At 35.4% G+C, this 26,798-nt stretch overlaps 2 protein-coding genes and 1 long non-coding RNA gene across 8 annotated transcripts in view; 1 reads left to right on the top strand and 2 right to left on the bottom strand.

Annotated features, from left to right (window-relative positions):
* The window catches only part of LOC116418337, a 265,518-nt gene extending 262,777 nt beyond the window's left edge, over positions 1 to 2,741 (bottom strand). The window contains exon 1 of the long non-coding RNA XR_004228356.1: positions 2,329 to 2,741. This is a non-coding gene — a long non-coding RNA (uncharacterized LOC116418337). The remainder of the gene's footprint in view (positions 1 to 2,328) is intronic.
* Positions 1 to 22,186, top strand: part of LOC107981611 — a 325,738-nt gene extending 303,552 nt beyond the window's left edge. For 2 of the 6 annotated variants that reach the window (XM_031933416.2, XM_031933417.2), the window contains 4 exons: positions 10,825 to 10,908; positions 11,348 to 11,560; positions 11,831 to 14,395; positions 15,710 to 18,452. In XM_031933416.2, coding sequence (XP_031789276.1) covers positions 10,825 to 10,908; positions 11,348 to 11,560; positions 11,831 to 14,395; positions 15,710 to 15,912 — 3,065 coding nt within the window. In that variant the 3' untranslated portion in view covers positions 15,913 to 18,452. Of the gene's footprint in view, positions 1 to 4,058; positions 4,206 to 4,423; positions 4,779 to 10,824; positions 10,909 to 11,347; positions 11,561 to 11,830; positions 14,396 to 15,709 lie in introns of those variants that run through there. The other 4 variants (XM_031933415.2, XM_031933413.2, XM_031933412.2 and 1 more) reach the window with 4 other exon arrangements.
* Positions 22,187 to 22,505: 319 nt separating this feature from the next.
* On the bottom strand, positions 22,506 to 23,860 carry LOC100118239. Its single transcript, XM_031933411.1, has 2 exons — positions 23,589 to 23,860; positions 22,506 to 22,779 (listed from the first exon to the last, which is right to left on the bottom strand). The coding sequence occupies exons 1-2, from the start codon at positions 23,842 to 23,844 to the stop codon at positions 22,559 to 22,561; spliced, it is 477 nt and encodes a 158-aa protein (XP_031789271.1). The 5' UTR covers positions 23,845 to 23,860; the 3' UTR covers positions 22,506 to 22,558.
* Positions 23,861 to 26,798: the final 2,938 nt, after the last annotated feature.

Below are 26,798 nucleotides of genomic sequence, written 5' to 3' on the forward strand. Positions count from 1 at the left end.
AATGACAATACATAAACTTTAAACAATTTGCCCTAAGACTGACTACATATTCTGACAAATTTTATTTAATTATTTATAAAAACATTAAATGGCTAGATAATAACGACATTTTTAGTTTTATTAAAGGGACAAATTAATCCCGGATAAGAACGGAAAAATCGTATTTGGAATCAAACTGTATAAGTAAGTATTTAATTTGAGGAAATATTATATCAGCATATAATCAATCATTATCGGACCAAACAATGATGACGACGTTCTTTTGAAAAAGTGTCGTACTTTAAAAGGACCGACAATACATTTGTATTTGCGCGAGATGTCATAATCCGGTCTACAAAAGACATGGAAATCTATAATATAGATATTTATCCTAACACTTATGCTACAATTTAGCTTTACGTTTACAATGTGGGTTCTGTTTATTCCATCTAATCATCATGACTTAGATTTACAATAAAAGAAAAATGTCCTCATTAATCCGTCACTAGAAAAGAAAACCAATAATAAATTTTTTTATGAATTTTATGTTTTTAGCACAGAAACTTTAAGACTGACGAATTTTTGCAATAACCATGAATCATCTTATGGTGTTTACACATCTTGTACCAAATCTATGTGCTGCTACATTGCAATACATTAATAATTGCGCAAGATGTCGTCATAATCCGGTCTATGAAAGAAAAATTAATAACAAATTTGAGTTAATAAATATTTTTTTGCTTACGCAAAAATTTAGGATTGACTATTTTTTACAATAATCATGAACCATATTACGTTGTTTACATGTTTTGTAGTAACTTAATTATCAGATATTATGCAATTTATTCGTACATACGCAAGATGTCATTATTTGGTCTATGAAGTACATAAAATACTAAAATAAACATATATATATATTTCTTAACATATGCCACAATGTCGCCTATTGTTGAAGATTTTCGTTTTGTTTGTGCTATCTGATCATCATAAATTAGGTTTGTAACTAGAAAGTAGCGTTATCATCATACAGTCTATAAAAAAAAAATTATTAAAAAGTTTTTGTTGAAAAATATCATGTTGCTAACAGGGAAAGTTAAGGACTGACAAACTTTTACAATCAACATAAACCATCCTAAGGCTATTACATATCTTGAGGTTACTTAATTATCAGGTATTGTGCAATTTAATTGTACATGAGCAAGATTTCGTCATTATCTGGTCTATGAAGGACATAAAATACTATAATAAAGATATATATCTCTGACAATTTTCTACAATGTCGCTCTTGGTTATAGATTTCCGGTCTAATTTTGCCATCTCATTATCATACTTTAAGTTCGCAACTAGAGCAAAATGTCCTCATTAACCGGTCGATAGAAAAAAAAATTAACAATAATTTTTTGATAATAATTATTATGTTTCTTACAGGAAAAGTTTAGGGCTGACGAACTCTTAGAATATTCCTACAGTGTTTACACATCTTGTAGTGACTTTATTGTTAGGTATTATGCAATACATTTGTAATCGCGCAAGATGTCGTCATAATCTGGTCTACAAAAGACATCGAAAACTATAATATAGATATTTTCCTAACACTTATGCTACAATCTGGCTCTACGTTTGCAATTTAGGTTCTGTTTATTCTATATATTAGATTTAGATTCGCAATTAATGAATACGACATCGTTATTTGGTCTATGATAGAAAAATTAATAATAAATTTGAGTTAATATATATTCTTCTGCTCACGCGAAAAGTTTACGATTGCCTATGTTTTACAATAATAATGAACCATATTACAGCGTTTACATATCTTGTAGTGACGTTATTTTCAGGTATTGTACAATTTGTTTGTACATGCGCAAGATGTCATTATTATCTGGTCTATAAAGGATATAAAATACTGTAATAAACATATATATCTCTTAACATATGCTACAATGTCGCTTATTGTTAATGAATTTTGTTTTGTTTTTGCCATTTGAGCATAATTATTTAAGTTCGCAACTAGGATAAAAAGCGTCATTATCCGGTCTATAAAAAAATTAATAATAATTTTTCGTTGATAAATATTATGTTGCTACTAGGAAAGTTTAGAGCACACAAACATTTACAATAATTATGGAAATTGAATGCATAATGAGTTTCCCGTTTTTACAGATTTTGTTGTATTTTTATTATCCACTAATTATCCATATATATATATATATATATATATATGGATAATTACTGGATAATAATATATAGTCATTTTAGCCGTAATTTCGAGTGAATCAAGACTTATGATCCGCCAACTCTCCTGCCAACTCTCCCGCCAAATAAAAATTCCTGCATTCATACCAAACCTACCATGTAAAAAGTATTTTCCTTAAATTTGAGCCCAAAAGAACCATTCGATCACTTGGAATCCTACGGACAGTGATAAAATTCACAAAACATTGCACCGAGTGCCACAATGGGCCAGCAGAGATAATCAAGGTTTCAGCACAGTAAATCTAAAGGTATTTATACTAAATATCACTAAAAATAATTTCAAATGATTTACTTTAATTTTGTCATTTTTACTCATAATTATTTTTTTTTTAGGATTTAAAGGTGTTGTGCCCCCTTAAGTAATGGAAATATTTTTCGATTTTTTTAATTCTGACAATTATTTGTAAAGAGAGTAGTAATTTTCCTACGTTGACTCGATCCCTCAGTGGATATTTAACAATAGAATGATGTTGGCTCTATCGATCTTCCCAAAGCAATTTGTACGTAAGGAAGGAGAGAAAAAACAGGGTTTTTCTATATTCTTCCTTCGACGTTTCGGTGGAGAATGCCACCCTCATCAGGAAACTGTTTATTTTATATTAATATATATATATATATATATATATATATATATATATATATATATATATATATATATATATATATATATATATATATATATATATATATATATATACATGATACCACGGTATTAGTTTATAACAATAGCAAGTAATTAAGATACACTTATAGTATTAGTTGTCGATAGCCGGTATTTAAAAGTATTGAAAAGTATTGTCAAAATCAAATTGCGCCTCTCAGGAAAGTGCTAAGTACCTAATTTTTTTTTTTAATGAAGGTTCTACTTCTCAGATATAGGGAACAATATCAGAATATTATTTTCTGATGATGTCGAGCCGGGGCACCTATGAAAAGTACGAAATTTTAAGAAAACGATATTTTAATTACTTGTTAATGCATTAATATGCCATAAAAATGCATTTTAAAATAATTGGGAATTTTTGAGACATATCATATACTATTTTTTAAATTAATGAATGATTTTTTTTACCTACATAACCTAAAAATTCATCTATTTCGACCTATTGTGCTAAGAAACGTGAATCCGGGACTTAAAATTATCATAAATCACGGACCTCTAATTTGATTAGCTTCGAATATTATATTCTAATAATACGGCACTATATAAACAAGAAAACGTGTTACTTTAAAGTATTCTAATCTACAGGAATTTTAAATCTGAGAAGTTTCATTCTGTAGCATGAAAGATTTCAAAGTTAACACACATAAAATTGTTGATAAAATAAAATATTATTATTCTCACTACATATAGCGTACATAAATTGTTTTATATATATATATATATATATATATATATATATATATATATATATATATATATATATATATATATATGTGTATAGAATGAAAGCTTCCGGGCCGAATCCTGGTTCGAAATGCAATCTTCTGGGCTTTTTGTTAGTTTCTGGGACGTCCCAGAAAAATTTTATCTGGAACGCAATATTCAGGGATCCCAGAAATATTTATAAGTAATTATGCAGGATCCCGGAAATATTTTGCATCATAATACGGGATCCCGGAAATATTTTGCATCATAATGCGGGATCCCGGAAACATTTTGCGTCATAATGCAGGATCCCAGAAAATGTTCTATACATATTATGTGGGATCCTCGAAAAGTAATTTTGTTATTTTCTAGGCTCCGATAACAGTTTCCGGGATAAAGAAGCCCATATATATATATATATATATTTATATATTATATGGGCTTCTTTATCCCGGATATTATAGCTGAAATTTTCTGTGTAAAAAGTTTGATTGTCTATAGACATATACGCAAGTCTTCGTTGGATTTACGTACTCCCGCCTTTTTGGTCTTGATCATAGTTTTCTTTCTTCTTGACCAAACTACGGCGACTAACGGATTACAGGTATGTGTTTATTTATAATAATATACATTATTATTTAAATAATAAAAAAATCTATTTAGTTTCTGTCATGTTTTAAATATTTTATGCCTGATATGTATATAAAGTATAGTACTATATATACAGTACTATATATAGATTATTAGATTATCGTGCTAAAACAGTATTAGTATATTACTTTTATTGAATATTTATATTACAATTAGATATTGTTCTTGTAGACTACATTTTTACACTATTGAGAGTAAAAAATGGATGGTCCAAACCCTGAAGAGGAAATCGAAGAATTCGATCCTAACGATTATCAATCATTTGATTTAATTATTGACCATAACTCTGAAAAGGATGATAACATCAAATTTTACCTAAATGAGAATCAGTTATTTGACAATGAATCGTTCAAACAAAATATTTTACTCGATGCTACAGATGATGAAAAAGACACTAATAATAATGCAGATTTATATACGTCAGACTTTGAGGAACTAGACTCCGAAAGTATTATTGGTTCAGCGTACTATGAAAAAATAAATGATGATAATGATAAAACAGTAGTTGAAAATACTTTCATCGTTGGTGAGTACATCTATAATATAGAAAATATAATAAGGTATAAGGCATGATTATTATTTAATTTTTTATTGCTTACACCTCAAGTTTGATCTTGCCTGTGTTCTAATATACGTAAACTTAATTAAAAAAATTAAACATTTATAGCTGCATATAAAATTCATTGACAGATCTTTTTTAGTATAAAAAATATATAATAAGATATGTCATGATATTTATTTAACTTTTTAACCTTCCCATGTTCTACTATAAATATAACTTAATAATATAAAGAGCCTGTGTTCTAATTAAAAAAATATAATGTTAATAGCTGCATCAAAATAAATTCAACCGTACTAAATTATAGCTGCATTTAAAATTTATCGACACTAGTCCAATTAATAGTACAGTATACTCAAACAAATAATTTGAATGCTTGTATAAAAGTATTATTAAAACCTGTAATTAACGAAGTATTATTAAATATGGCCTAGTGTATTGTACTAAATATATTACAAGCCTAATGCGCCTTAAATTTAACATTGCCCGTGTTCTAATACAAGTAACCATGATTAAAATAATATAAAATTGATAGTTGCATACAAAATAATTTAACCGTACTAAATGATAGCTGTATTTAAAATTTATTTTACATTTATATTGTACAATAGTACAATATAATTAAACAAACAAATAATTTCAATGCTCGTCTATAAGTATTATTGAATCTTGTAACGAACAAAGTTATCAAATCTGTTCCAGTGCTGTACGTTATATATTACAAACCTTAAATAACTGATATTGTATTGAACAAATATACTGTTGATTATTCTGTATTCTGTCAAAATATTTTCAATGATTTGAAAAATTCAATAGCAATATTATACATTATTATTATTTTCTACATAAAATAAAAGTTCTTGAATATGGCCCAATGTTGTACGCAATATATTATCTGTTTATGACATTATTATAGGTGTACAATATATGTGTATATATATCATTGGGCCATTTTTATTTAATATATTTACTTTGTTAAAGAAGCTACATATTCGTCTTAAATATTAATAAAAATTTCTATGCGGAATACATTGTTGCTGGAAACACGATTGATCCCATCAAACTCTATATGTTGAAAGTAATAACTAACTCGTTTATACTATATTCATTTTTTAATAAACAATAACTTTATTGATAATTCTCGAGCTGGATTAAACGTTGATTTAGAATTTCATCCAACAAATCTTTAATTGGAACCTTGTCGCATAAAATTTATTAATTACAATCTTATTGCTTAAAATTCTTAGTTATGAACATCCCACGTTAATATGTAAGTTTCATCCTGATTTTAGTATAACCTCAAACCTGAGAACTCAAAGTTATGACTTGATATCCAAGTAATTAGGCTGACTTTGGGTAATTTGTGACATCCTCGGAGCTTTAAAATGTAGAGCTTTAAAATGTATATAAAAACCTCGATCCTCAGAGCTCATAGAGTATATAGATTGATGTGTCAAAGTAACTGAGAATTTTTATAATTGACCTGTCAGATTCTGTAATTAACCTGAGACTTCATTTAAATATATCAGTTTATAGCACTGCGTGACTTAAACCCGCATTTAAGACACGCTTATCCGTGACTTAAACAGCTCATTATTTCACTGTGAAATAATGAATTTACCTAAGTTACAGTCCCGCAGTAAGATACAGCAAAGAGTAAAATCACTCGAATTATATGTTTCTAATCATGAGAATAAAAAAGGAAAGTAGAAAATCATGATAAATATCCTCAAAAAGCATTCGAAATTAAAAACCTCCTTATTATCATTTCAATATTTCTAGGTTAGTATTAACTGTTTCAAGTTGTCTACCCTGCATCCCGAGATGCATGCGACTTTTTTTTGGGAGGGAAATTCAAACTTGATTGTTTATTAAATTCAAATTTCATCTTTTTTTTAAACTTTTATTCTCATTTTTTTCTGCGTGCATAACAGTTTTGTTTGGCAAAAACTGTTGTCATTAGTTATTATCAGTTATTATCTGTTATATTCATTATTATATTTATTTAAGAAATGTAATATTTTGTATATGAAGATAACTGGGAAAAACTGTATAAAACTGAACTGATTCCATGCATAATTCGTACTTTTGGCTAGGTGGCTGTCCCTTGGTATGAATACAATAAAACGTTTGGATCAGTAGGTACGCACATACAGATTTCGCGTCCAACACACCAAACTTTTTTAAGATTTTTTTCAGCGTACTCGGATTGATGATCAAACATCGTTTTCTCAGCACGCGTTCAATCTGCATATTTATAAATCGCATCATTAACTTAAACGTGTTTTTCAGACAATCTATCACTAGTGTTTTTAGCACTTCACTATTCCTCATAATTAAGTGGACAACTTTTTCTAAAACAGATTCAGGTACCTTCCCCAGATGAAATGGCAAGCAAAAAAATTTATCCACGTTTTTCAACTTCACGCTGGTCACACGATCGATCTGAATCATGTCTTGAAGTGCACGAGCTCCGACATATCCCAAACAATCATGCCATGTTTTTAAATCAGCCCGCGTTGACATGTCGATTTGCGATGTTTCTTTCGGTGACACCACGCGGACGAGCATTCGATAAATCGCGTTACCTTGATTTATACGCCGATAATAACCACAGCTTCGTCCTTCAACGATACTGTCACATGTTCATTGTCAATTCCAATAAAACAGCCTTTTTCCGCACACGCACCCATAGAAAGCAAATTTTCTTCATCTCTAGAACATTCTCCGAGAGGATAGGTCAATCTCTCTTTAAAAGCTAGTCGTAAAAGCATTCGAGTTTCTTGTTAAGGTGCACGAGCAGTGTCGTATGTTACCGTGAGCAGCTCTGGTTCTCCTCGATTGTTCGCTCTGGCGAAACTCTCTGCTAGATAGCGTAATCTGGACGTATCCGAACTTTCTTCATCTTTATCCCTACAAAGTCTGATGTGAAGAGATGCCGATACTGACGCCAGCGAGTGAAAACTTCGATAATCTCATGCTTATTCTTTCTTCTTCTTTTCCATTTTGTTGGACAGCCGTGACATAAAGGTACTGTATAGATAGGTGAGAGTATTCCCTGTTAGTTTCAACACAGTGTAGTGAGGTTGATAGAAGACGGCGAAGTCATCTGCAAGGTGGTTGTGCATTCTTCATATATCTCAACTTTTCGTAGACCTCCAGTTGCCGTAGAACACATTTGCTATCGTGAAAAGTCACTTTAATCTGGAATATTAAGTGATTTGATGTAATTTTTAAAGAAGTTAGTCAGATAATAGTACACAATAAAGCTGTTAACTCTGTTATCAGCTATCAACTGGTCTTTCTAAATTTTGTATCTATTATTTAAGGCCTATTTAATTGATCTGTCTACATATGAAGATGTGCAGTACCGGATTATCAAGACGTTATTGGTTTGTCTCTGTTTGAAAATATAACGAGGCAGCTGAGGACGGATTCTTAATAATCGATAGTGGTTCTTGTTACTCGCCGTCCTAGCGAGTCGTCTGAAACACTCAGCTGCCCCTTGATTTGCGCTGGCTAGCGCAGCTAATTGCAAGCGCGGCTCGCTCGTGCCCTCGAAGGGGTCAGGGTACCCTACGAATCAAAGCGCAAGAGAGAAGGCAAAAGATCAACAAACACAACAATAAGAAATACTTGGTGAAAATCGGGTACTTTCACAGTCTATTCTTAATCAAGCGAATCAGTTCCGCGGTAGTCGCTACTCTAATGAGTAGTGGCACGAATCGTAATCGATGATCCTCTTTCGAGGTGTCTGGCAAGATTGCGAGATGTCAAAACACAATACAGAAAATGGTGGACAATACAAAATCGCACGAGCACCCACAAAAAATTCGCACGCGCTAAGTTACCCCTCGTTTTTTTTGCTAGTCTAAGGTACTATGCCGCTGCCTGCCACCGCGCTCGCCGCTTTGTGCAACCGTCGTCTGCGACTCTTACGCAGTCGACAGCTATACAAGCCCCTTTGCGTGCATCAGCGAATCCACGAAGCTCCAATAGACTTGACGAGGTGGCACGAATCCACCATGGAAGTCGGATTCGAGGTACAGGGATCAGACCGAGGAGAAAGTTTAGCCATCTGGCATTGAGGGATTACTGCAACACATCGTCCCTTTTCAACCGGTCGCGCCACATCTTCTGCAACAGAATTTTGGTAGAGACGAGAACCACCGTCGAGAACTTGCAGGTGACTGGAAGACCCGCAAGTTTCTAAGCTGTCGAGCCATAGGGTCGTTATCAGCTCAATAGAGAATTATGTGGATGTAAGTTAAGCTCAATAGGACTTGTGCTGCTCTCAAAAATCATCATCTTCATTATAAGCTAACTATCTTAGGACTCTGAGCACGAACAACGGGGCGCAGCTGACTCTGTATGTTATACTAATATAGTAAGTAGCTGGTAATGTCTTCATAACCATCAGGCTCTACCCATAAAATACGTTGTAGACCAACTGCCTTGGGATCTACAAGGATCTTTAGTGACCCAACAGCACGCACGACATATCTCCTGAAACATCTCCTTTGCAACCCTCTTTGAACTAGCGCTTACAATCGACGTTGACGGCAGAAGATGTGCGGGTGCTGCTCACGTCTTCCAGACACCAACAGCGCTGTAACAGCTAGGCAAGAGGTCTTGTGGCACTGAGCTCGCAACTATTATGACATCTTCATACTTCGATTTAAAGTCGCCGTAGACTAGCCAGTCAAAAGAGCTGTTTTCAGCAGTAGGTGTTCTTGGTGTATGTTTTGGAACCTAGCACGAGATCAATATCACCTGGAGTAGTGAAGGAAGGATCAGCCAACCTGATATTGTCGAGATGATGCCAGTGGTCATGCTTCAGAAGGCCCCTCGGTGTAGTTAGAGCCAGGCTGGGCAACAACAGGGCGGTAATCGTTAAAGTTCGAGCCTCTTTATCCGTGAGGAAGAAGTAATATGAAGGTTGAACTTGTAACGGTGTCAAAGATGCAACTACTGATGCGACCAAATAACTTTGGATCCTAAATCAACTAAGGCACGAGCTTGAACCAGCCAGCCATCACGTCGTCATATTAAAACCAAACCGGACGTGAAGAGAGCTAGTCAATCTGATGAATTGGCAACATTTTGTGGGAAAGTCTCAGTATCTAGAGATGAGATGCTGAAACGCTCTTTTCAAAGCGCTCGCTATGTAGCAAGCTGCGTTGATGCTGATTACATTCTCGGCAATTGTACAGAGATGGAAAGTTGCTCGTTGAGTATCCCACTGCAAGTCAGTTAAGACCCGATGTTGATCATCACAGACTGGTCACTTGATTTCAGCACTGGCCATGGTGAGGACTTTTCAGCTCCGTGCCTATATCGAAACGCCTTTGGAGCCTGCGTTTCGGCGACCTTCCATTCTCTTCGCAGCAAAAAAGACGAACTACTGATCCCAATATTTAACAGCTGCTTCAACAACCAAGTTTTGACCCATCAGGTTAACCCTCCACTAAGGATGATCCTGGCCGGCAGCATTAACTCAAGCAGAGGCTTTCCTTACTAGATTCTATGGGTATAACCTGTTACCGAGGTTGCTTCCGGGTCGCGGATGCTATCACAATCTGCCACTCAGAATGCCGATCTGGACCCAGAACTTGCACTTTTATCGCTTATTATCCTGTAATTTTCCTACCTTTATTATGAAATTTTGTAAGACAGTGTCGCACGATTCAAAATGCGCAACTTCCCATTCACTCTAGATACATAACAAAGGGCCTTTACCTGCACTTGTCAAAAAAGCATAGTGTGTAACATGAAGGGGGGGGGAGGGGTAAGGCACAATTTCTGTAGCTCGGGTTAGTTTTAAGCAGGAAATGGAGTCGAGATCGCCCTTGCAAGAAATAGCCCTTCACCCTAGCTGCATAGTTCCTATCTGTTTTTCTTTTTTTCCATTTTATTGCATGTTGTCATTTTAAAGTATTAACTTCGAACGTGATTTAATTTATACATACAAATTTATAAATTGATAAACATTGAATATAATTAATTTTTATAGGTTGTAACGAAAATGAAGTTGAAGATTCAGCAAACTCCGATGAAACTTGCAAATATCTCAACTCAGAGCAAGACCGTCTTCATGGTAATTATTTTTATTTTAAGCATGCTACTATAGGAGGATCAGAACTTATGACAGAACAAAATAAAGTTCGCGACAAAAAACCATTTTCAATTAATTAGTTCATAGTTTTTTCCAATTTAAAATATTGTTACAAAAATAAATCAAGTTAAATGACGTAACACTAGTACAGTATACTTTCAAGATATCATGTACAATGTAAAATCTTTATAGAATAAATACAAATTTCTAAATTTGAAAAATTTTCAATTGATTGCGAACTTTGGTAACGACTGAAAAACTAAGCCGTTCACTGAGATATTGTTATTGAAAAGCGTTGACTGAAATTTGTTTATGGAAGTATATGAACGGTCCTCGTAAGTTCTGACCTTCCCTAAAAAGAATAAATATTTATATACATATATTTCATGAGTAATTTCGAAACATGATTTTTTTTATATAGAGCACAGTAATGATTCGTCACAAATAAATAATTGGAATGTAGAATCTTGCAATAATTCACCAGAAATTTGCAGAGTTAATGAGCATTCTAGCTTTAATTTGAGTGGCAAATTCAGCCATCATTCAAATGAAATATCTAGACTGGACCAATCAAAGTTAGAATTATTTTTATCAAATTCAAATCGAAGTGACTGTTCAGATGAAGAAAATGCAGGTAATAATAAATATTCGTATGTTATAATAACATAATCCTACCATTGACAAACCTTGCAAATATACTCTAAACGACATTCTTTAAATCTATCTATTCAATCATCATACCGTAGCTCCTAATAAAGACTAACACACACTGCAGATTGAGTAATAGAATCTCTAATTCCATTGCACACCCAAATCATTATATATTAATATACACATCTCACACATAAACTTATAAAATAATAACTTTTTATCTACATATCCATATTTTTTTTTCATTTTTCAGATGAATATTTGACGAATATAAAAAGCGATTTTGCGTTACCTCCAATCAAAAAAAGAAAATTTGAACGGGCATCAATGATACCTGAAGATGATCCGAATTCCTCGGGATCTGAATACCAACCATCCAATGAAGATTACTTAGATGACTCAGATAGTGACTTGACCGACTTTAATGCAGAATTTGAAAAATCGAAGAAATCCCATAAGACGGAACGTCTTACGAAAAGAAAAGTAGTTTCAAAAGTCAATAACTCAAGGGTTCATAAACCAATATCATTTGAATCAAATGAATTAAATTCAGATGTGGATGTACCGTCAAAAATAGAGGCTCCTCATACCGAAACAAAAAAACCTGCAAAGCGAAAAAAATTTTTATTTGAACTATATTCTACCACAAACCGAGTATCTGAGAAAGAAAAAGAAATAAATATAAATAATTGTGAACCAACTACGACTGATTTACCTCAAACTAATTCTGAATATAAAGAAAAAGAAAATGAAGAACAAAATGATCAAAATGAAAGTAATAGAGGATGTGAAACATCTACAGTTAATTTTCGTTCATCTACATTTGTCGAAAACACAACAAATGTTCCGCCACCTAACAAGAATGTTAATTCATTAAAGCGTAAACGCAACACCATCGAAGACTTAGATTTTCCTACACAAACAATAGGTTTTTCCGATGAAGGTGGAACTTTTTATTACAAACTAAATTGCTGTTGTTTTTGTCATAGCCTAGAATTGAGAGTGGATCGACATTATAAAACCCACCACCCTGAAGAGCAAGAAGTGCAATTTTTAATTCATTGCAAATCCGCTGCAGAAAGAAGAGTTAAGTATAAAGAGCTGCGTTTACGTGGGAATGATTATTACAATAATGACAGAACAATTAATCCTAAAGGAATAATCATTTGCTCGCGGAGAATTTCTCGTCCAAAAATGATTGAGAAACAGAAATTGTTACAAACAGAATCTCAGAGCAATGAAGAAGTTTCCACAGATAATATACCTGCAAAGCAAGAGAATACAATGAAGAGCTCTATTACAACTACAACTGATATGACTGCATCTTCAATATCAGGAGTATTCAAATTGAAATGCGCTGTTTGTAATATATGGGTTGTACCTCAAAATTTGCGAAATCATTATAGATCAGCTCATTATACTATGGGAGATCGTAATTCTAAGCAAATTTTAAAGGAAGCAAAACGTTGCATGTTAGCCGTGCACCCAAAAACAGACCCACGAGTGAAAGATCATATTTTTGCAAAAATAAGAGATCCTGTAGTTTCAGCTTTAGTGAGGCAAGACATTCTTATTGTTTTATTTGCTAACAAATTCGCAGATAAATTTTCGAATACTAAACAACTTGATATGGTCAGAGGTTACGTTCGTCTTATTGCGAAATTCATGTTGGAGATGAAAAACTTGTGCCCCGAATTAGAAGATTTTAAAATGGTCTTTAGACCTCAATATTGGGATAGTGTTATTGAAGCCATGAGAAAAGTTAGTGATTATGATGCAGCAACTCAACGTTTTGGCATAACATATAATGCTGAAACATTACCTCTTCTTTTTCGCAAATGTTTTAAAATTTTACGACACTTCTTCGTTACTGTCAAAGATACTGAAAACATTCAAAATTTGAATGATTTTATAGCCATCTTTGACGACGATATTCAGAATGCAATACTTATCAAGGCATACCTCTCAAGAAAAGAATTGAATCGTCATACGAATGATAAACCACTGCCACCATCTAACGACATAGTTATCTTCAGAGAATTCTTGAATGTACTTAGGGAACAGACCTTAGATAAAGTAAAGGAAACTAACGTGATGACCTATGAACAATATTATATACTCACAGTGTGCGTTGCATTGCTCATCGAAAGTTTCAATCGTCGACGCAACGGGGAAGTTGCTAGAGTCCTTTTAAAAGATTTTGAATCTATTAAACAAGCAGACGAAAATTGTGAGTTCTTTAAACAGTTGACTGAGGAAGAGAAGGAGGAACGTTTAGCATTCTACAGAATGGATATTTTGGGAAAACGATACGATGGTAAAGGATCTTTGTACATGGATAATTTAGATTATGATTGTTTAAAATTATTGGTAAAACATAGGAAGTCATTTAATATTTCTTCGACTAATGCTTATTTATTTGCCATAAAAAATGGACGAGATAATGTAGAGAGATATGTAGATTTGTACGATTCAATGTGCCGGTTCACAAAAAAATGCAATGATGAATATAAACCAATTAATCACAAAGCAATACGTGCTACTGCACTGCGTAAGCATGCAGCCACTGTAAATGGTGTAATAGATGATGGGAAGAACACTCAAATGTGTGCAGAGCTCTTAGGACACTCTGAACAAATGCAGAAATCAAAATACAAGAGGGTCGTCGATAAACAAGATGTTGCGAATGTCAATTTCCTTAAAAGGATCAACAGCACAAACTACGAATCACCCATTAGAAATAAACATCAATCTCAAAAACCCCCGCTACCATCCCTGGATAGTTCCAACGATGATGTACAGGAATCAATCGTTTCAGGTGAGATTAAATATTTCGTTAGATAACTTTTCTTCCACATGCGAGTCTCTCTCTCTCTCTCTCTCTCTCTCTCTCTCTCTGTCTCTCTGTCTCTCTGTCTCTCTCTCTCTCTCTCTCTCTCTCTCTCTCTCTCTCTCTGTCTCTCTCTCTCTCTGTCTGTCTCTCTGTCTCTCTGTCTCTCTGTCTGTCTCTCTCTCTCTCTCTCTGTCTCTCTCTCTCTCTCTGTCTCTCTCTCTCTCTCTCTCTCTCTCTCTCTCTGTCTCTCTGTCTCTCTGTCTCTCTCTCTCTCTCTCTCTCTCTCTCTCTCTCTCTCTCTCTCACACACGTACACTTGCCTCTTCTCTCTGGCTCTCACACGCTTTCGCGGTAGCCGTCCAGCGGCTCGTCGTCCCAGTACAAGGCACCTAGACGACTCGCAACGCTGTCGTTTTGCTCGCTCAAGGTTCACGCACACTACAAATATTCACTATGGCCGTCTTCTCTCGCACCGGGGGCTGGTTGGTTCCTGTTGTCCGGCAGCACCCTGCTGACGAAGTTGGAGCTGGCTAGGCTTCCCCGATGCTCGAAGTTGTCCTCTCGTCCCCGCCTCTGCTATGACTGCACCGGCTGCTGTCTCGGCGGCACACCCGCCGACACTGCTCGTGCTTGTTGGCATCACGTCGTACCCGCACCCACTATTAACACGTTCCTGTGCAGACTCTCCACACCCGCACGTGCTCGTCTCACTTGTGAGCACAACTCCAATTCCTATCTCGTTGACCACCTCCGTCGCCAACAAAAATCGGGAAGGAACTCGCGCATTTGCGCTCGCGCAAAATCTCCTTCTTTTGCAAGCGGCAACGTCGATTCCAACGGGCCCTCACTATTAAGCGCGCCGCATTGGTTCGAAAGTCCGCGCGGACTACCGAGCCACACATCTACGCTATCTGATTGACTCAGCTCGCGCGACATCGGTAACGGCTTCTCTCCTGTACTCAGAATCAAGCTAGAGACGGCGGCCGCTGATGACAAACAGCACAACAACATTCGGACTCGCCGCATCTATCGATATTTTCGATGGATGTGACTGCAACGCACCGCGTCGCATGTCTCTCTTCACATACACTCTATAGTGCGCTCCCAGCTCGGCGCTTGATAATCTTTTTTGGCTTCTCCAGTTCATTGTATTTTTTAATTGGTCTAAAATCGGTAATTGGTCTATAATGACGCTTAATTGATCAGTTTTTATTTATTTTTCCATCAGTGTTTGATTTATTATTCTAAATTTTAAGTTAACATAAAAATAAACTTGATAATAATGCACTTTATTTTTAGATCGTAAAACCGGAGCATGGGATCACGACGAGTGCGCTGCTTTTCGTGAAGTATTCAAGCCACATTTATCATCTCGAAGAACTCCATCTTCACCAGAAATTCGACAAGCACGATCCTCAAACAGATATTTAGGTCAAAGAAGTCTGGCGCAGATATCTGCTAGATTTTATAATATCTATGCTGGTAAATTAAAAAAGTTTTAAATTTACCTCAGATAAATAATTAAAGATTTTATTTTAAACATTATGTTTTTTAAAAACAATTTATACGTTTATGAATATAATAATCAAAAAGAGATTTTAAAAGTCTAAACTATGTAGTACTCCAAATGAGTATTAATTGATTGTGATATAGTCGTACTAATATTTATAAAATCATAAAAAAATTATGAAACTTTTTTGTTTTAAAAGTGGTACAAGCTATGTACAAGTATTACATTCAATATAGAACTTTAAATATGTTTTATTGAATTGTGATTTATAAGGCTATGCATGTATGTAGAATCATACAAACATAATTTTTTTTTTAAAGTTTAGAATATAAGTATTACATTGAATCTACTCTTAAAAAATTATATTAAAAAACATGCTTATAAATATGTTTATAAATATTGTAAATGATCAAAGAGAGATTTTATAATTCTATAACAAAAGCTATGTAGTACTTCAAATGACTGTGATTTGATTGTGATATAGTCTCACTAATATTTATAAAATCATAAGAAAAAAATTAAACTTTTGTTATACAAGTTATGTACAAGTATTAGATTTAATATGGTACCTTAAATAACTTATTTATTTATGATTTAGTAGACTATGTATATGTAGAATTATATGAAAAAAATAACATTTTATTTATTTAACAGTTGTTTAAAATTTAAGTATTACATTGAATAATATTAAAAAACTTTAGTTCTGAACAAATCAATGTATATTGTTTTATTTATATAAAATGCAAATAATATATATAATAAATGCAAAATTCAAACAATTGTTCATTTACCTTTTTTATGACTTTTTCCAGAATTTGTATAGTTAGCAAGGCAGTGTACTATCTAACAACCAGTGATTTATTTAACACCCAGTACACATTGAAACTTGTGGCTTTCTGTGAGCCGCGAAAGCGAACTCCGTTTCTTCCTACCATCCTTCGCATCACCAACTCCTTGTATATCCGCGCAGACGGGCCGTCGCGGCTCTGGGCACCAGGTACCGGAGTTCCAGAGATCCCACGATCTCTTTTATTAATAACTTCGACGCGAGTAAGGATTGGGGCAAAGCTATTGAGCTCGGCTAACTCAAGAGGAGAAAATCTAATGAGATGGGGATTAGGGTCGAGGCCTCGCAATGCTTGAATTACTCTTTACTTGATTTCATTTGTTAATTAACAATGTCTCTTAATTTTCACAATAAAGTGGCCCTGCTACTCGCGAAACCCCTGCGCAGGGCCCCCTTGACGGGGCTTGCCAACGCTCGCGCGCTATCACGAGTAGACGGACGAGGTCGCCGCTATTTCGCATCCGGCCCTGCAAGTCTCATGAGTCTCCGGTTTCTTCATTTTGATCGAGAATCCTCCTCGCTCCCATCGGACGATCGACGCCGCCACCACGTTCGTCAACGCAATGTCCGCCAACTCGCCATGCAGACGAGAGGACCGCCTTGCCCTTCCATGTACCTATATGCCGGGAGCACGTCGCGTCCGTCTCTTTTTGCTCTCGTGAGTCCTAGGATTCCTAAAATCCAACTGCATTCGTTAATTCTATCTACCGAGGTTCGCGCGCTTACCCTCGTTCTCTAGCGTGCCGGTCACAACTACTGCGTGATCCCGTCACGACTACTGCGGTAAACGCCACACTACCTACTATGCCGGATTGCTACGTGCGACCTAACGCCGCCATTCTTTATAATATAATTTTAATTAGCCCCACTGAAACTGAATCTAATTTCATAATCGATTAATAATTAATAATTATTAATCGAGCTTATTCATAATAAAATCTTAAACTATGAAATAAACTTACGTTTGCTATTTAGGGTATAATTACGGGAGCTGACGGACATAACAATATTTCGGAACGAGTGTAGTAATTAGAATGCAATATGGGAGAGGCTACGGTAACTGGAGGATACGATAGAACAAGATTGCGATAGTTGGGATAACAATAACGAGAGAATACGATAATTGTAGTTACGGAAGCGATAAAGTACGATAGTTGTGACGACGATAAAGGGAGGTTTATGTTAGTCGGGGATACGGTCGCGAGAGACTAATGATAGCCAGTATAGTGGTAATGAGTACGATAATTAAGAGATTAGGGTGGCAAGAGGGTTCGATAGTTGGGGTTAGCGGTAGCTGGGGATTACGATAGTTGTGGTTAGCGACAGTTGGGGGGTCAACGATATTTGGAATTAACGGTATTTACTGTAATTGTCGATTAACGGTAATTGCGATAGCTGGGATTAGGGTAATTACGAAACAGGATTGCAATAACTGAGGATTACAGTAATTACGATAGTTAAGGATTAGTGATAACGAGAGTGAATTTGGTATACAAGTCTATTCGCGAGACGTCACAGTACTCGTCCAGCCGCTCTTATGCGACCTAATATTAATACTCGCGAATGCCAACGCACGGCATACATTTCACCCGAGACACATCCGCTCGCGAAAATATACAAAAAGACTTATAAATAGCTATATTGTTCGGTGTGAAGTCTGAGGCGACAATGGCACCCTACTAAACTTACGTGATTAAATACGTGATCAATCACGTGTTAAATGACGTGATATTATCGTTAAATTATTTACGTGATTAATCACGCAACTAATCACGTTACTTACTTACAATAATTTTACTAAATAAAATTATTAAAAACGCTAAATAGACTGAACAATTCTTGAGGGTGCTGCTGTAAATGGGGTGTGCAGCAACTGTATGGTCAGTTTTGCACGGTAGCTCTCCCAATTTTTGTAGCGCGGCGTGACTGTCGACTTATAAAAGTTTACGCACTCACGAAATTTGTTAGTTGCTGTCCCGCGTATTTAGTGCAGCAGCAGCATCATGCCGGGACAGCTGCTGTACAATTTTTGCGCAGCTGTTGTACAAAAACTTATCGTCGATGAGAAAATCACTTTTGCACGGCATTTATGCATCACTGTATAGCAGCTCCCTCAAGAATTTCTGTGTGTGTAAGTAGAATGCCCTATTTAGCTGATACCACCCGGATGGTAACACCTAAATTGGGCATCCTACTTTAGAATTGTGAATGGTTGATTGTGAAATCACAATATTGAATTGTTAACTATGAGATGACAAACAGAATAGACTATTGTATAAGGTTTCTTGCCCAAATCTAACATTTTTCTCTTATCGTAAATTAGGAGATCAAAGACCAAATCGAATGATGTACGTCAATCACCATGCCTAAAATGTAATCGTGAAAATGGTTATATCAGGCCGTAAAAAACTAAATGAGCACTATACATATCTGGTTGTTGATCTTACATAGATTTTCAATTAAATTAAATCAAAATGGTCAATTATATATCTTCTTGGTCTTTGCAAGGTTAGGATAACAGAACATAAGTTTAGCTATAAACATTCAGTAATCTTTTGTTCTGTTAATCGGCAGATGAAAATCATATTAGAACAGTGTATAATACACATAGCCAAAAATAATATCAGTAATGTTACAAATTATGAGATGAAAAACAAAACAATACTGTATGTCTGCTTTTTTAATCACCTTGTTACTAAGATTACTGGAATCGTTGTCGCTAGGTACGTATACACGGCTCCGATAAGTTTCTCATTTGCCAAATATTTAAAGAGAAGCTTATTAAATGCAGGCGATTTAGAGGTATGCCCTGTTATATTGCTATTGTGATAACCCAGTTAATGATTATTTGTACTAGTTAATGATCCTCTGTACTCTTACACGGTTCTACATTGCTGTAAATTACCTAGTGACCTTCACTGCCAATACGTTTCATGCAATTGATATCAAATACGACGTATGGGTTGGCCTTTAATCACCTAGTTTACTGTAAGAAAACAATATCGACTTTAGGCTAGAAGCCCCATACAGTGACCGGTTTCGTTTTTTATCTCGCGGTTGATTGTGAAATAACAATATCAAATTGTTAACTACGAGTTGACAAAAATAGGAAACTGTATGAGTTTTTTTGCCTAAATTCAACATTCTTCTCTTATCGTCAATTTGGAAATCACATACCAAACTGTACGGTGTACGTTAAATACTGCCTAAAATCTTATCATGAAAACGACGCTTGTTTACGACTTCCGGAAAATCTCTCTGTCGAGTACATAACTAAAAGAGAAAAATTCATTGTTTTTCTGCCGATCAGTGGCGGTGGACAGGTGAAGTAACTGAGACTCGTTTGCAGCTGTGGTAGTTTAGTTTATAGCGAGAAGTTATATACCTTCGTCTCCTATACATTGTACCGTAGCAAGCCACTGCACGTTACAAGCGAGTGTGCGATCGCGGCGCCCTTTTGGGGGCGATAAAGGAAGTTTTTTTATCTCTCCCGTACGGTTGCAGCGATAAGATGCCGAAAGATACTTTTGCGTACCATAAGCCGGAGAATCCTTATCGCCATAATTACGTGCTACTGGGCTGCTGCTTTAGGCCAGGCAAATGAGACGGTTATTGTGCGCGCACTGTGTATCCGCGGCTTTCGTGGTGATCAAAAGGCTGTCAAGCATAACGGCCTGTTGCCGTGAGCAAAAAAAAGAATGACGTTAAGTTACTGAATTGAATATTTAGGTTGATTGCGGCCGGTTTAGTATCTCTCGTATTTGAATCTATCGTCACCTCATCTCTCCTTATGAAATGCTCTTATTACTTGATACCCACGTATCTACATTTCTTGTATCTACAGCTGATCCCGTCTCCTCAGATCTAGTCGTAATTATATAATATTCATATTAAGCAATGATTACTGTAAGTTTAAGGCAGTAGATTAAGTAAATAATCATAATAATCGAAAATTAAAGAGTGTGTTATGTTCGCCCTTGGTTCTTTGGTAAAGTGTGTGCCGGAAGCGTAACGTTAATATGTGTTGAACGGAATATTCAAGAATTTGCGTCGGCGTTTAAAACGAATAGGGAATTACTAGCACTTCGATGCCAGGAGATCTGATCATGGCAGCCCACCGCAGCGTATGGATTGCGATTGGGATTGCGATAACCCAGAAACACATCTTACAAACCAGAAGTTTTCCATAGGTTCCAGTAGGTTTCAACATTAGTGCGATGTTCTCGAATACACATAAAACATACGCATACTTCGGAGAAGGGGGGGTCACGTGCCGATCACCGGGAGTCGGGGATCGATAAAATTATTGACGCGCGTATAGGTCTCGCGCAGCGAGGTTACGAGGATGCTCGATGATAGCCGAAGGGCTGTTCGCGTGCTGTCGGTGCTTGATGCGTGTAATGTGTGTGTGTTTCACTGTCACGTGCCGATCACCGGGAGTCGGGGATCGATAAAATTATTGACGCGTGCATAGGTCTCGCGCAGCGAGGTTACGAGGATGCTCGATGATAGCCGAAGGGCTGTTCGCGTGCTGTCGGTGCTTGATGCGTGTAATGTGTGTGTGTTTCACTGTCGGTGGGCTCGCGTTAGTATGCGTTTGATGTTTGTGATTCTGATTTTTTAATTGTCTTTGATTTGATATACATATCGCGTTCGAATTTGGCGCCTTGAGGGTTGGTTTAGGTCGGCTTACGGGTGGGGTCGCGGCGATTGCGGAAAGGGAGAGGGTTTTTTTTCCGGGAGACAGGTTCTCCTGGGAAAGACTTCCTTCTTCGAGTATAGACCTAGATTGGACGTTATCGAAAGTAGCTGGAAAAATAGACATTTTCGAGTAGCGTTTGATTCCTGCTCCTATCGTAGCCATTTTGAGGAGAGTATTTGGGAATAGAGTTTGATCGTTTGAAGGATAGATTTGTTGTATTGAAATAAGTGGGTGAGTAAGTTTTGTTAGTTTATTGGTGATTGGTACGGATGTTTTTCTTTGGCGAAACGAAATATCGGATATCCGTGAAACGATAGCGCGTATTTATGATTGCGCCATTTGAACGATCAATGAAGGATTTTCGAATGAAATGATGTTTCATGAATCATAAGTTGAACTTATGATTGATCTCATCACTAATTGGTATATGAAAGTAGGTTTGTGCCGCGGTTGATGATTTATCATCCCGATAAATTTATCATACCAATTTAACTACAAATCAGGTTTGTGCCGCGGTTAATTTTTCGAATCCCGCAAGGTCAACGATGAATTGAGTTGCTAAGAGAGTTAGGTGGTGCCGCTGTTGATGAATACATCCAGCTATGATTATGAAATTAAATAATCACAACAATTTATGCTGAATTTGCGACGCTGCTAACTAAAAGTCCAGCTTATATAATTATTTAAATTCAAGAATAAAATAGAGTATGTAATTTTTGTAACGTTATTTCTTATATAAAAATATGAATAAATATTTTTTGAGTCCTTAATATTAAATAAAGTGTTGTGTCATTTCTTATTTCATCACGCCAAAATTTGATATCGTCCTATTCAAATAGTCCTCCCTTTTCATGATGAGATCGTAAGAGTCCGTTGTAATTAATTTGAAAACCGAGTATTATTGATTTTGCTATATATATTAAATATAATTAATTCTTATAAATTTACAATGTCACAAAGTATACCACTCTTATCTGTTTTGCACAAAATTGTTAATTATGAAAAAGGTATAAATGTATTATCATGGAAAGAAATATTAATGTTTCTTGCAGTTTGAAAAATTGCAGTTTATTTAAAATATAAGCTCACTTATTTACATTGATAACCTATTAAATCATTAATTTCTTCCATTGTAAGATGGCTAAAACTGGATCTTGGTGCACTGCTATCTCCTGTACTATCAGCTGAACGTGTCTCAAGAAATGATTGACTTTCAAAGCTGCTTTGAGAATCCTCCTGACTTTTTTGAGTTTCCAATCGTACGAACGGCTGTCTCTCTTGTATATGCTTCAACGCTCGCTGCTTCAGAACTATAATTATTAAAACAAAAATGTAATAATATAGTTTTCAAATTCAGATTTGTTCAATAATTTTGTCACTCTAATCTCAAAATCACAATTTCTACATGATGTATAGGATTTCGTGGTATAACAATATTATTTTATACTGGTGGGTAAGTTGATTTTTAGCGAACGTTGATATTCTCTTTCGCTTCTGTTAAGCGATAAACGTTTCATGCACTAAAAGCTCGAATTACAAAGTACCATTTTATGGTATTAAAGTATAAGACAACCAATCAAAATACATCATTCATCGAAATACTCAACTACCCTACTGAAAATAATAGCGCGAGCAATAATGCAAAAAATTGCATGATTCTTCGCGTGATTTGTTAGGTTACGATTTTCAGTAAGGTAATTGAATGATTGCTCGTGAGAAAAATCATCTGATGTCCCACGTGATTCATCGTGTACAAAATTAAAGCACGTGTTATCCATAAAAGCATAATCTCAGTCGAATATAGCGTCAAATTAGTTAAATTAAATCCATAGACAAATAAAATTTAAAATATACGTTATATTTTATTAACATATACCGCCCAGTGTTCTTTGTCAACTTTCATTAGTATAAAATGATTTCAAACAGTTACATAATAATAAATGAATAAAGTAAATACAAATTGAATTATACGATTTGATTTCTGACGGAAATAGTCATAGACATTAACGGATAGTCCATTAAATTATAATTAGTTTAATAACGCTATTTCTGATTCAAATTTATTTCGTGAATTTATAACGTCAGTGTCATGCTGGTTATATAAGAGCTATATACATACCATTGTTCACAAAATCGATCGATTTCTTCTGTAGGTATAAATTATATTTATCCAATGTATTATTTAATTTGTTCATATCTGATTTTGAGAAATTTCTGTACATTTTTGTCAAAATCATTTCTTTAGAAACGTGTGTAATTTTTTCCCCTTTAAAAATACAATTTCCAAACTCTTCAGGACATAACATTACACATGTTATTATAAGATTTAACATATAAACGTCAATGGCTTTGTATTCTGGAGCTAGGAGTACCATATTTACGTCATAATCTATAAAACAATAAAAAATGATTAGTCAACAATTCAAAAATACATATAACCTATCGTATCAAGTGATATATTTTGTTATAATGGCCCGTTTGACATGGAAAAAAGAACAGAGAACAAAAACAATTATAGTAACTGATATATAAAACATTATTCCAGACCAGAAAACTTTGTAATCTAACGCAGGTTTCTGCGATACCAAAAAATCAACTTAATTTATTATGGACTTCCAGAAAATATATAGAATTATTATTCTAATGAGCAGAAAATTATATTACAACGATTCTAATAATCCAAAAAAAAAACTTGATTAATACATATAACTGAAAATATGTAGTATAATTAATCATGATTACATTTATGTTTATATATTTATGAAAATCATAGTCAATACTAAATGATATTTTTGTCAATCGGGTCTGGAAAATTAAAATATAACAGTGTATCGCAATCCAGAGTCCAAAACAATAAATTAGCATCTATCTGTCTTTCGCATCAAAGTAGTAATGTCGATGATCCCATCAAAATCAGTAGTGTTCGTTGCGAGTGCGTAAACTGCGCCTTTAGGCCCTATTAGTCGATTGATACACCAGGACAGATGACAACTGCCAAGAGATTATGCAGTTTGGAGGGCACAATGATGAAATTCAGGCCCAGTCGATGCGAGGGGCGAGTAACCTCTAACAAAGCGTACTCTACTGTCAATTATACCTACTTTATTTAAACTTACGATTAATGAATTGTTCATAAATGTCATGCCCGGTACTAAGTGATATTTTTGTTCATTGCGTCTCGATTAGCAAAATAGAACAGTGTATGGTGATCAGAGGCGAAGCTAATTATATTTTAAACCATCTGTCTTCTGTATAAGAGTAGGAATTTTGATGATTTCATCAGAATCAGTAGTGTTCGTTGCGAGTGCGTGAACTGCGCCTTTAGGCCCTATTAGACGATTGATACACCAGGACAGATGACAACTGCCAAGAGATTATGCAGTTTGGAGGGCACAATAATGAAATTCAGGCCCAGTCGATGCGAGGGGCGAGTAACCTCTAACAAAGCGTACTCTACCGTCAATTATACCTACTAATTTAAACATACGATTAATGAATTGTTTACAAAATCATGCCCGGTACTAAGGATATTTTTGTTCATTGGGTCTCGATTAGCAAAATAGAACAGTGTATGGTGATCAGAGTCGAAGCTAATTATATTTTAAACCATCTGTCTTCTGCATAAAATTAGAATTTTATAATTTCATCAAAATCAGTAGTGTTCGTTGCGAGTGCGTAAAGTGCTCCTTTAGGCCCTTTTAGACGATTGATACACAAGGACAGATGACAACTGCCAAGAGATTATGCAGTTTGGAGGGCACAATGATGAAATTCAGGCCCAGTCGATGCGAGGGGGAGTAACCTCTAACAAAGCGTACTCTACCGCAATATACCTACTTTATTTAAACATACGATAATGAATTGTTTATAAAATCATGCCCGGTACTAAGTGATATTTTTGTTCATTGGGTCTCGATTAGCAAAATAGAACAGTGTATGGTGATAGAGTCGAAGCTAATTATATTTTAAACCATCTGTCTTCTGTATAAGAGTAGGAATTTTGATGATTTCATCAGAATCAGTAGTGTTCGTTGCGAGTGCGTAAACTGCGCTTTAGGCCCTATTAGACGATTGATACACAAGGACAGATGACAACTGCCAAGAGATTATGCAGTTTGGAGGGCACAATGATAAAATGAGGCCCAGTCGATGCGAGGGGCGAGTAACCTCTAACAAAGCGTACTCTACCGTCAATTATACCTACTATATTTAAACATACGATAATGAATTGTTTATAAAAATCATGCCCGGTACTAAGTGATATTTTTGTTCATTGGGTCTCGATTAGCAAAATAGAACAGTGTATGGTGATCAGAGTCGAAGCTAATTATATTTTAAACCATCTGTCTTCTGTATAAAGTAGGAATTTTGATGATTTCATCAAATCAGTAGTGTTCGTTGCGAGTGCGTAAATGCTCCTTTAGGCCCTATTAGACGATTGATACACAAGGACAGATGACAACTGCCAAGAGATTATGCAGTTTGGAGGGCACAATGATGAAATTCAGGCCCAGTTGATGCGAGGGGCGAGTAACCTCTTCCAAAGCGTACTCTACCGTCAATATACCTACTTTATTTAAACATACGATAATGAATTGTTTATAAAATCATGCCCGGTACTAAGTGATATTTTTGTTCATGGGTCTCGATTAGCAAAATAGAACAGTGTATGGTGATCAGAGTCGAAGCTAATTATATTTTAAACCATCTGTCTTCTGTATAAAGTAGGAATTTTGATGATTTCATCAGAATCAGTAGTGTTCGTTGCGAGTGCGTAAAGTGCTCCTTTAGGCCCTATTAGACGATTGATACACAAGGACAGATGACAACTGCCAAGAGATTATGCAGTTTGGAGGGCACAATGATGAAATTCAGGCCCAGTTGATGCGAGGGGCGAGTAACCTCTTCCAAAGCGTACTCTACCGCAATATACCTACTTTATTTAAACATACGAGTAATGAATTGTTTATAATAATCATGCCCGGTACTAAGTGATATTTTTGTTCATGGGTCTCGATTAGCAAAATAGAACAGTGTATGGTGATCAGAGTCGAAGCTAATTATATTTTAAACCATCTGTCTTCTGTATAAGAGTAGGAATTTTGATGATTTCATCAGAATCAGTAGTGTTCGTTGCGAGTGCGTAAAGTGCCCTTTAGGCCCTATTAGACGATTGATACACCAGGACAGATGACAACTGCCAAGAGATTATGCAGTTTGGAGGGCACAATGATGAAATTCAGGCCCAGTTGATGCGAGGGGCGAGTAACCTCTTCCAAAGCGTACTCTACCGCAATATACCTACTTTATTTTAAACATACGAATTGTT

This window comes from Nasonia vitripennis, unplaced genomic scaffold (assembly GCF_009193385.2).
Source record: "Nasonia vitripennis strain AsymCx unplaced genomic scaffold, Nvit_psr_1.1 unplaced0244, whole genome shotgun sequence".
Lineage (NCBI taxonomy): Eukaryota > Metazoa > Arthropoda > Insecta > Hymenoptera > Pteromalidae > Nasonia > Nasonia vitripennis.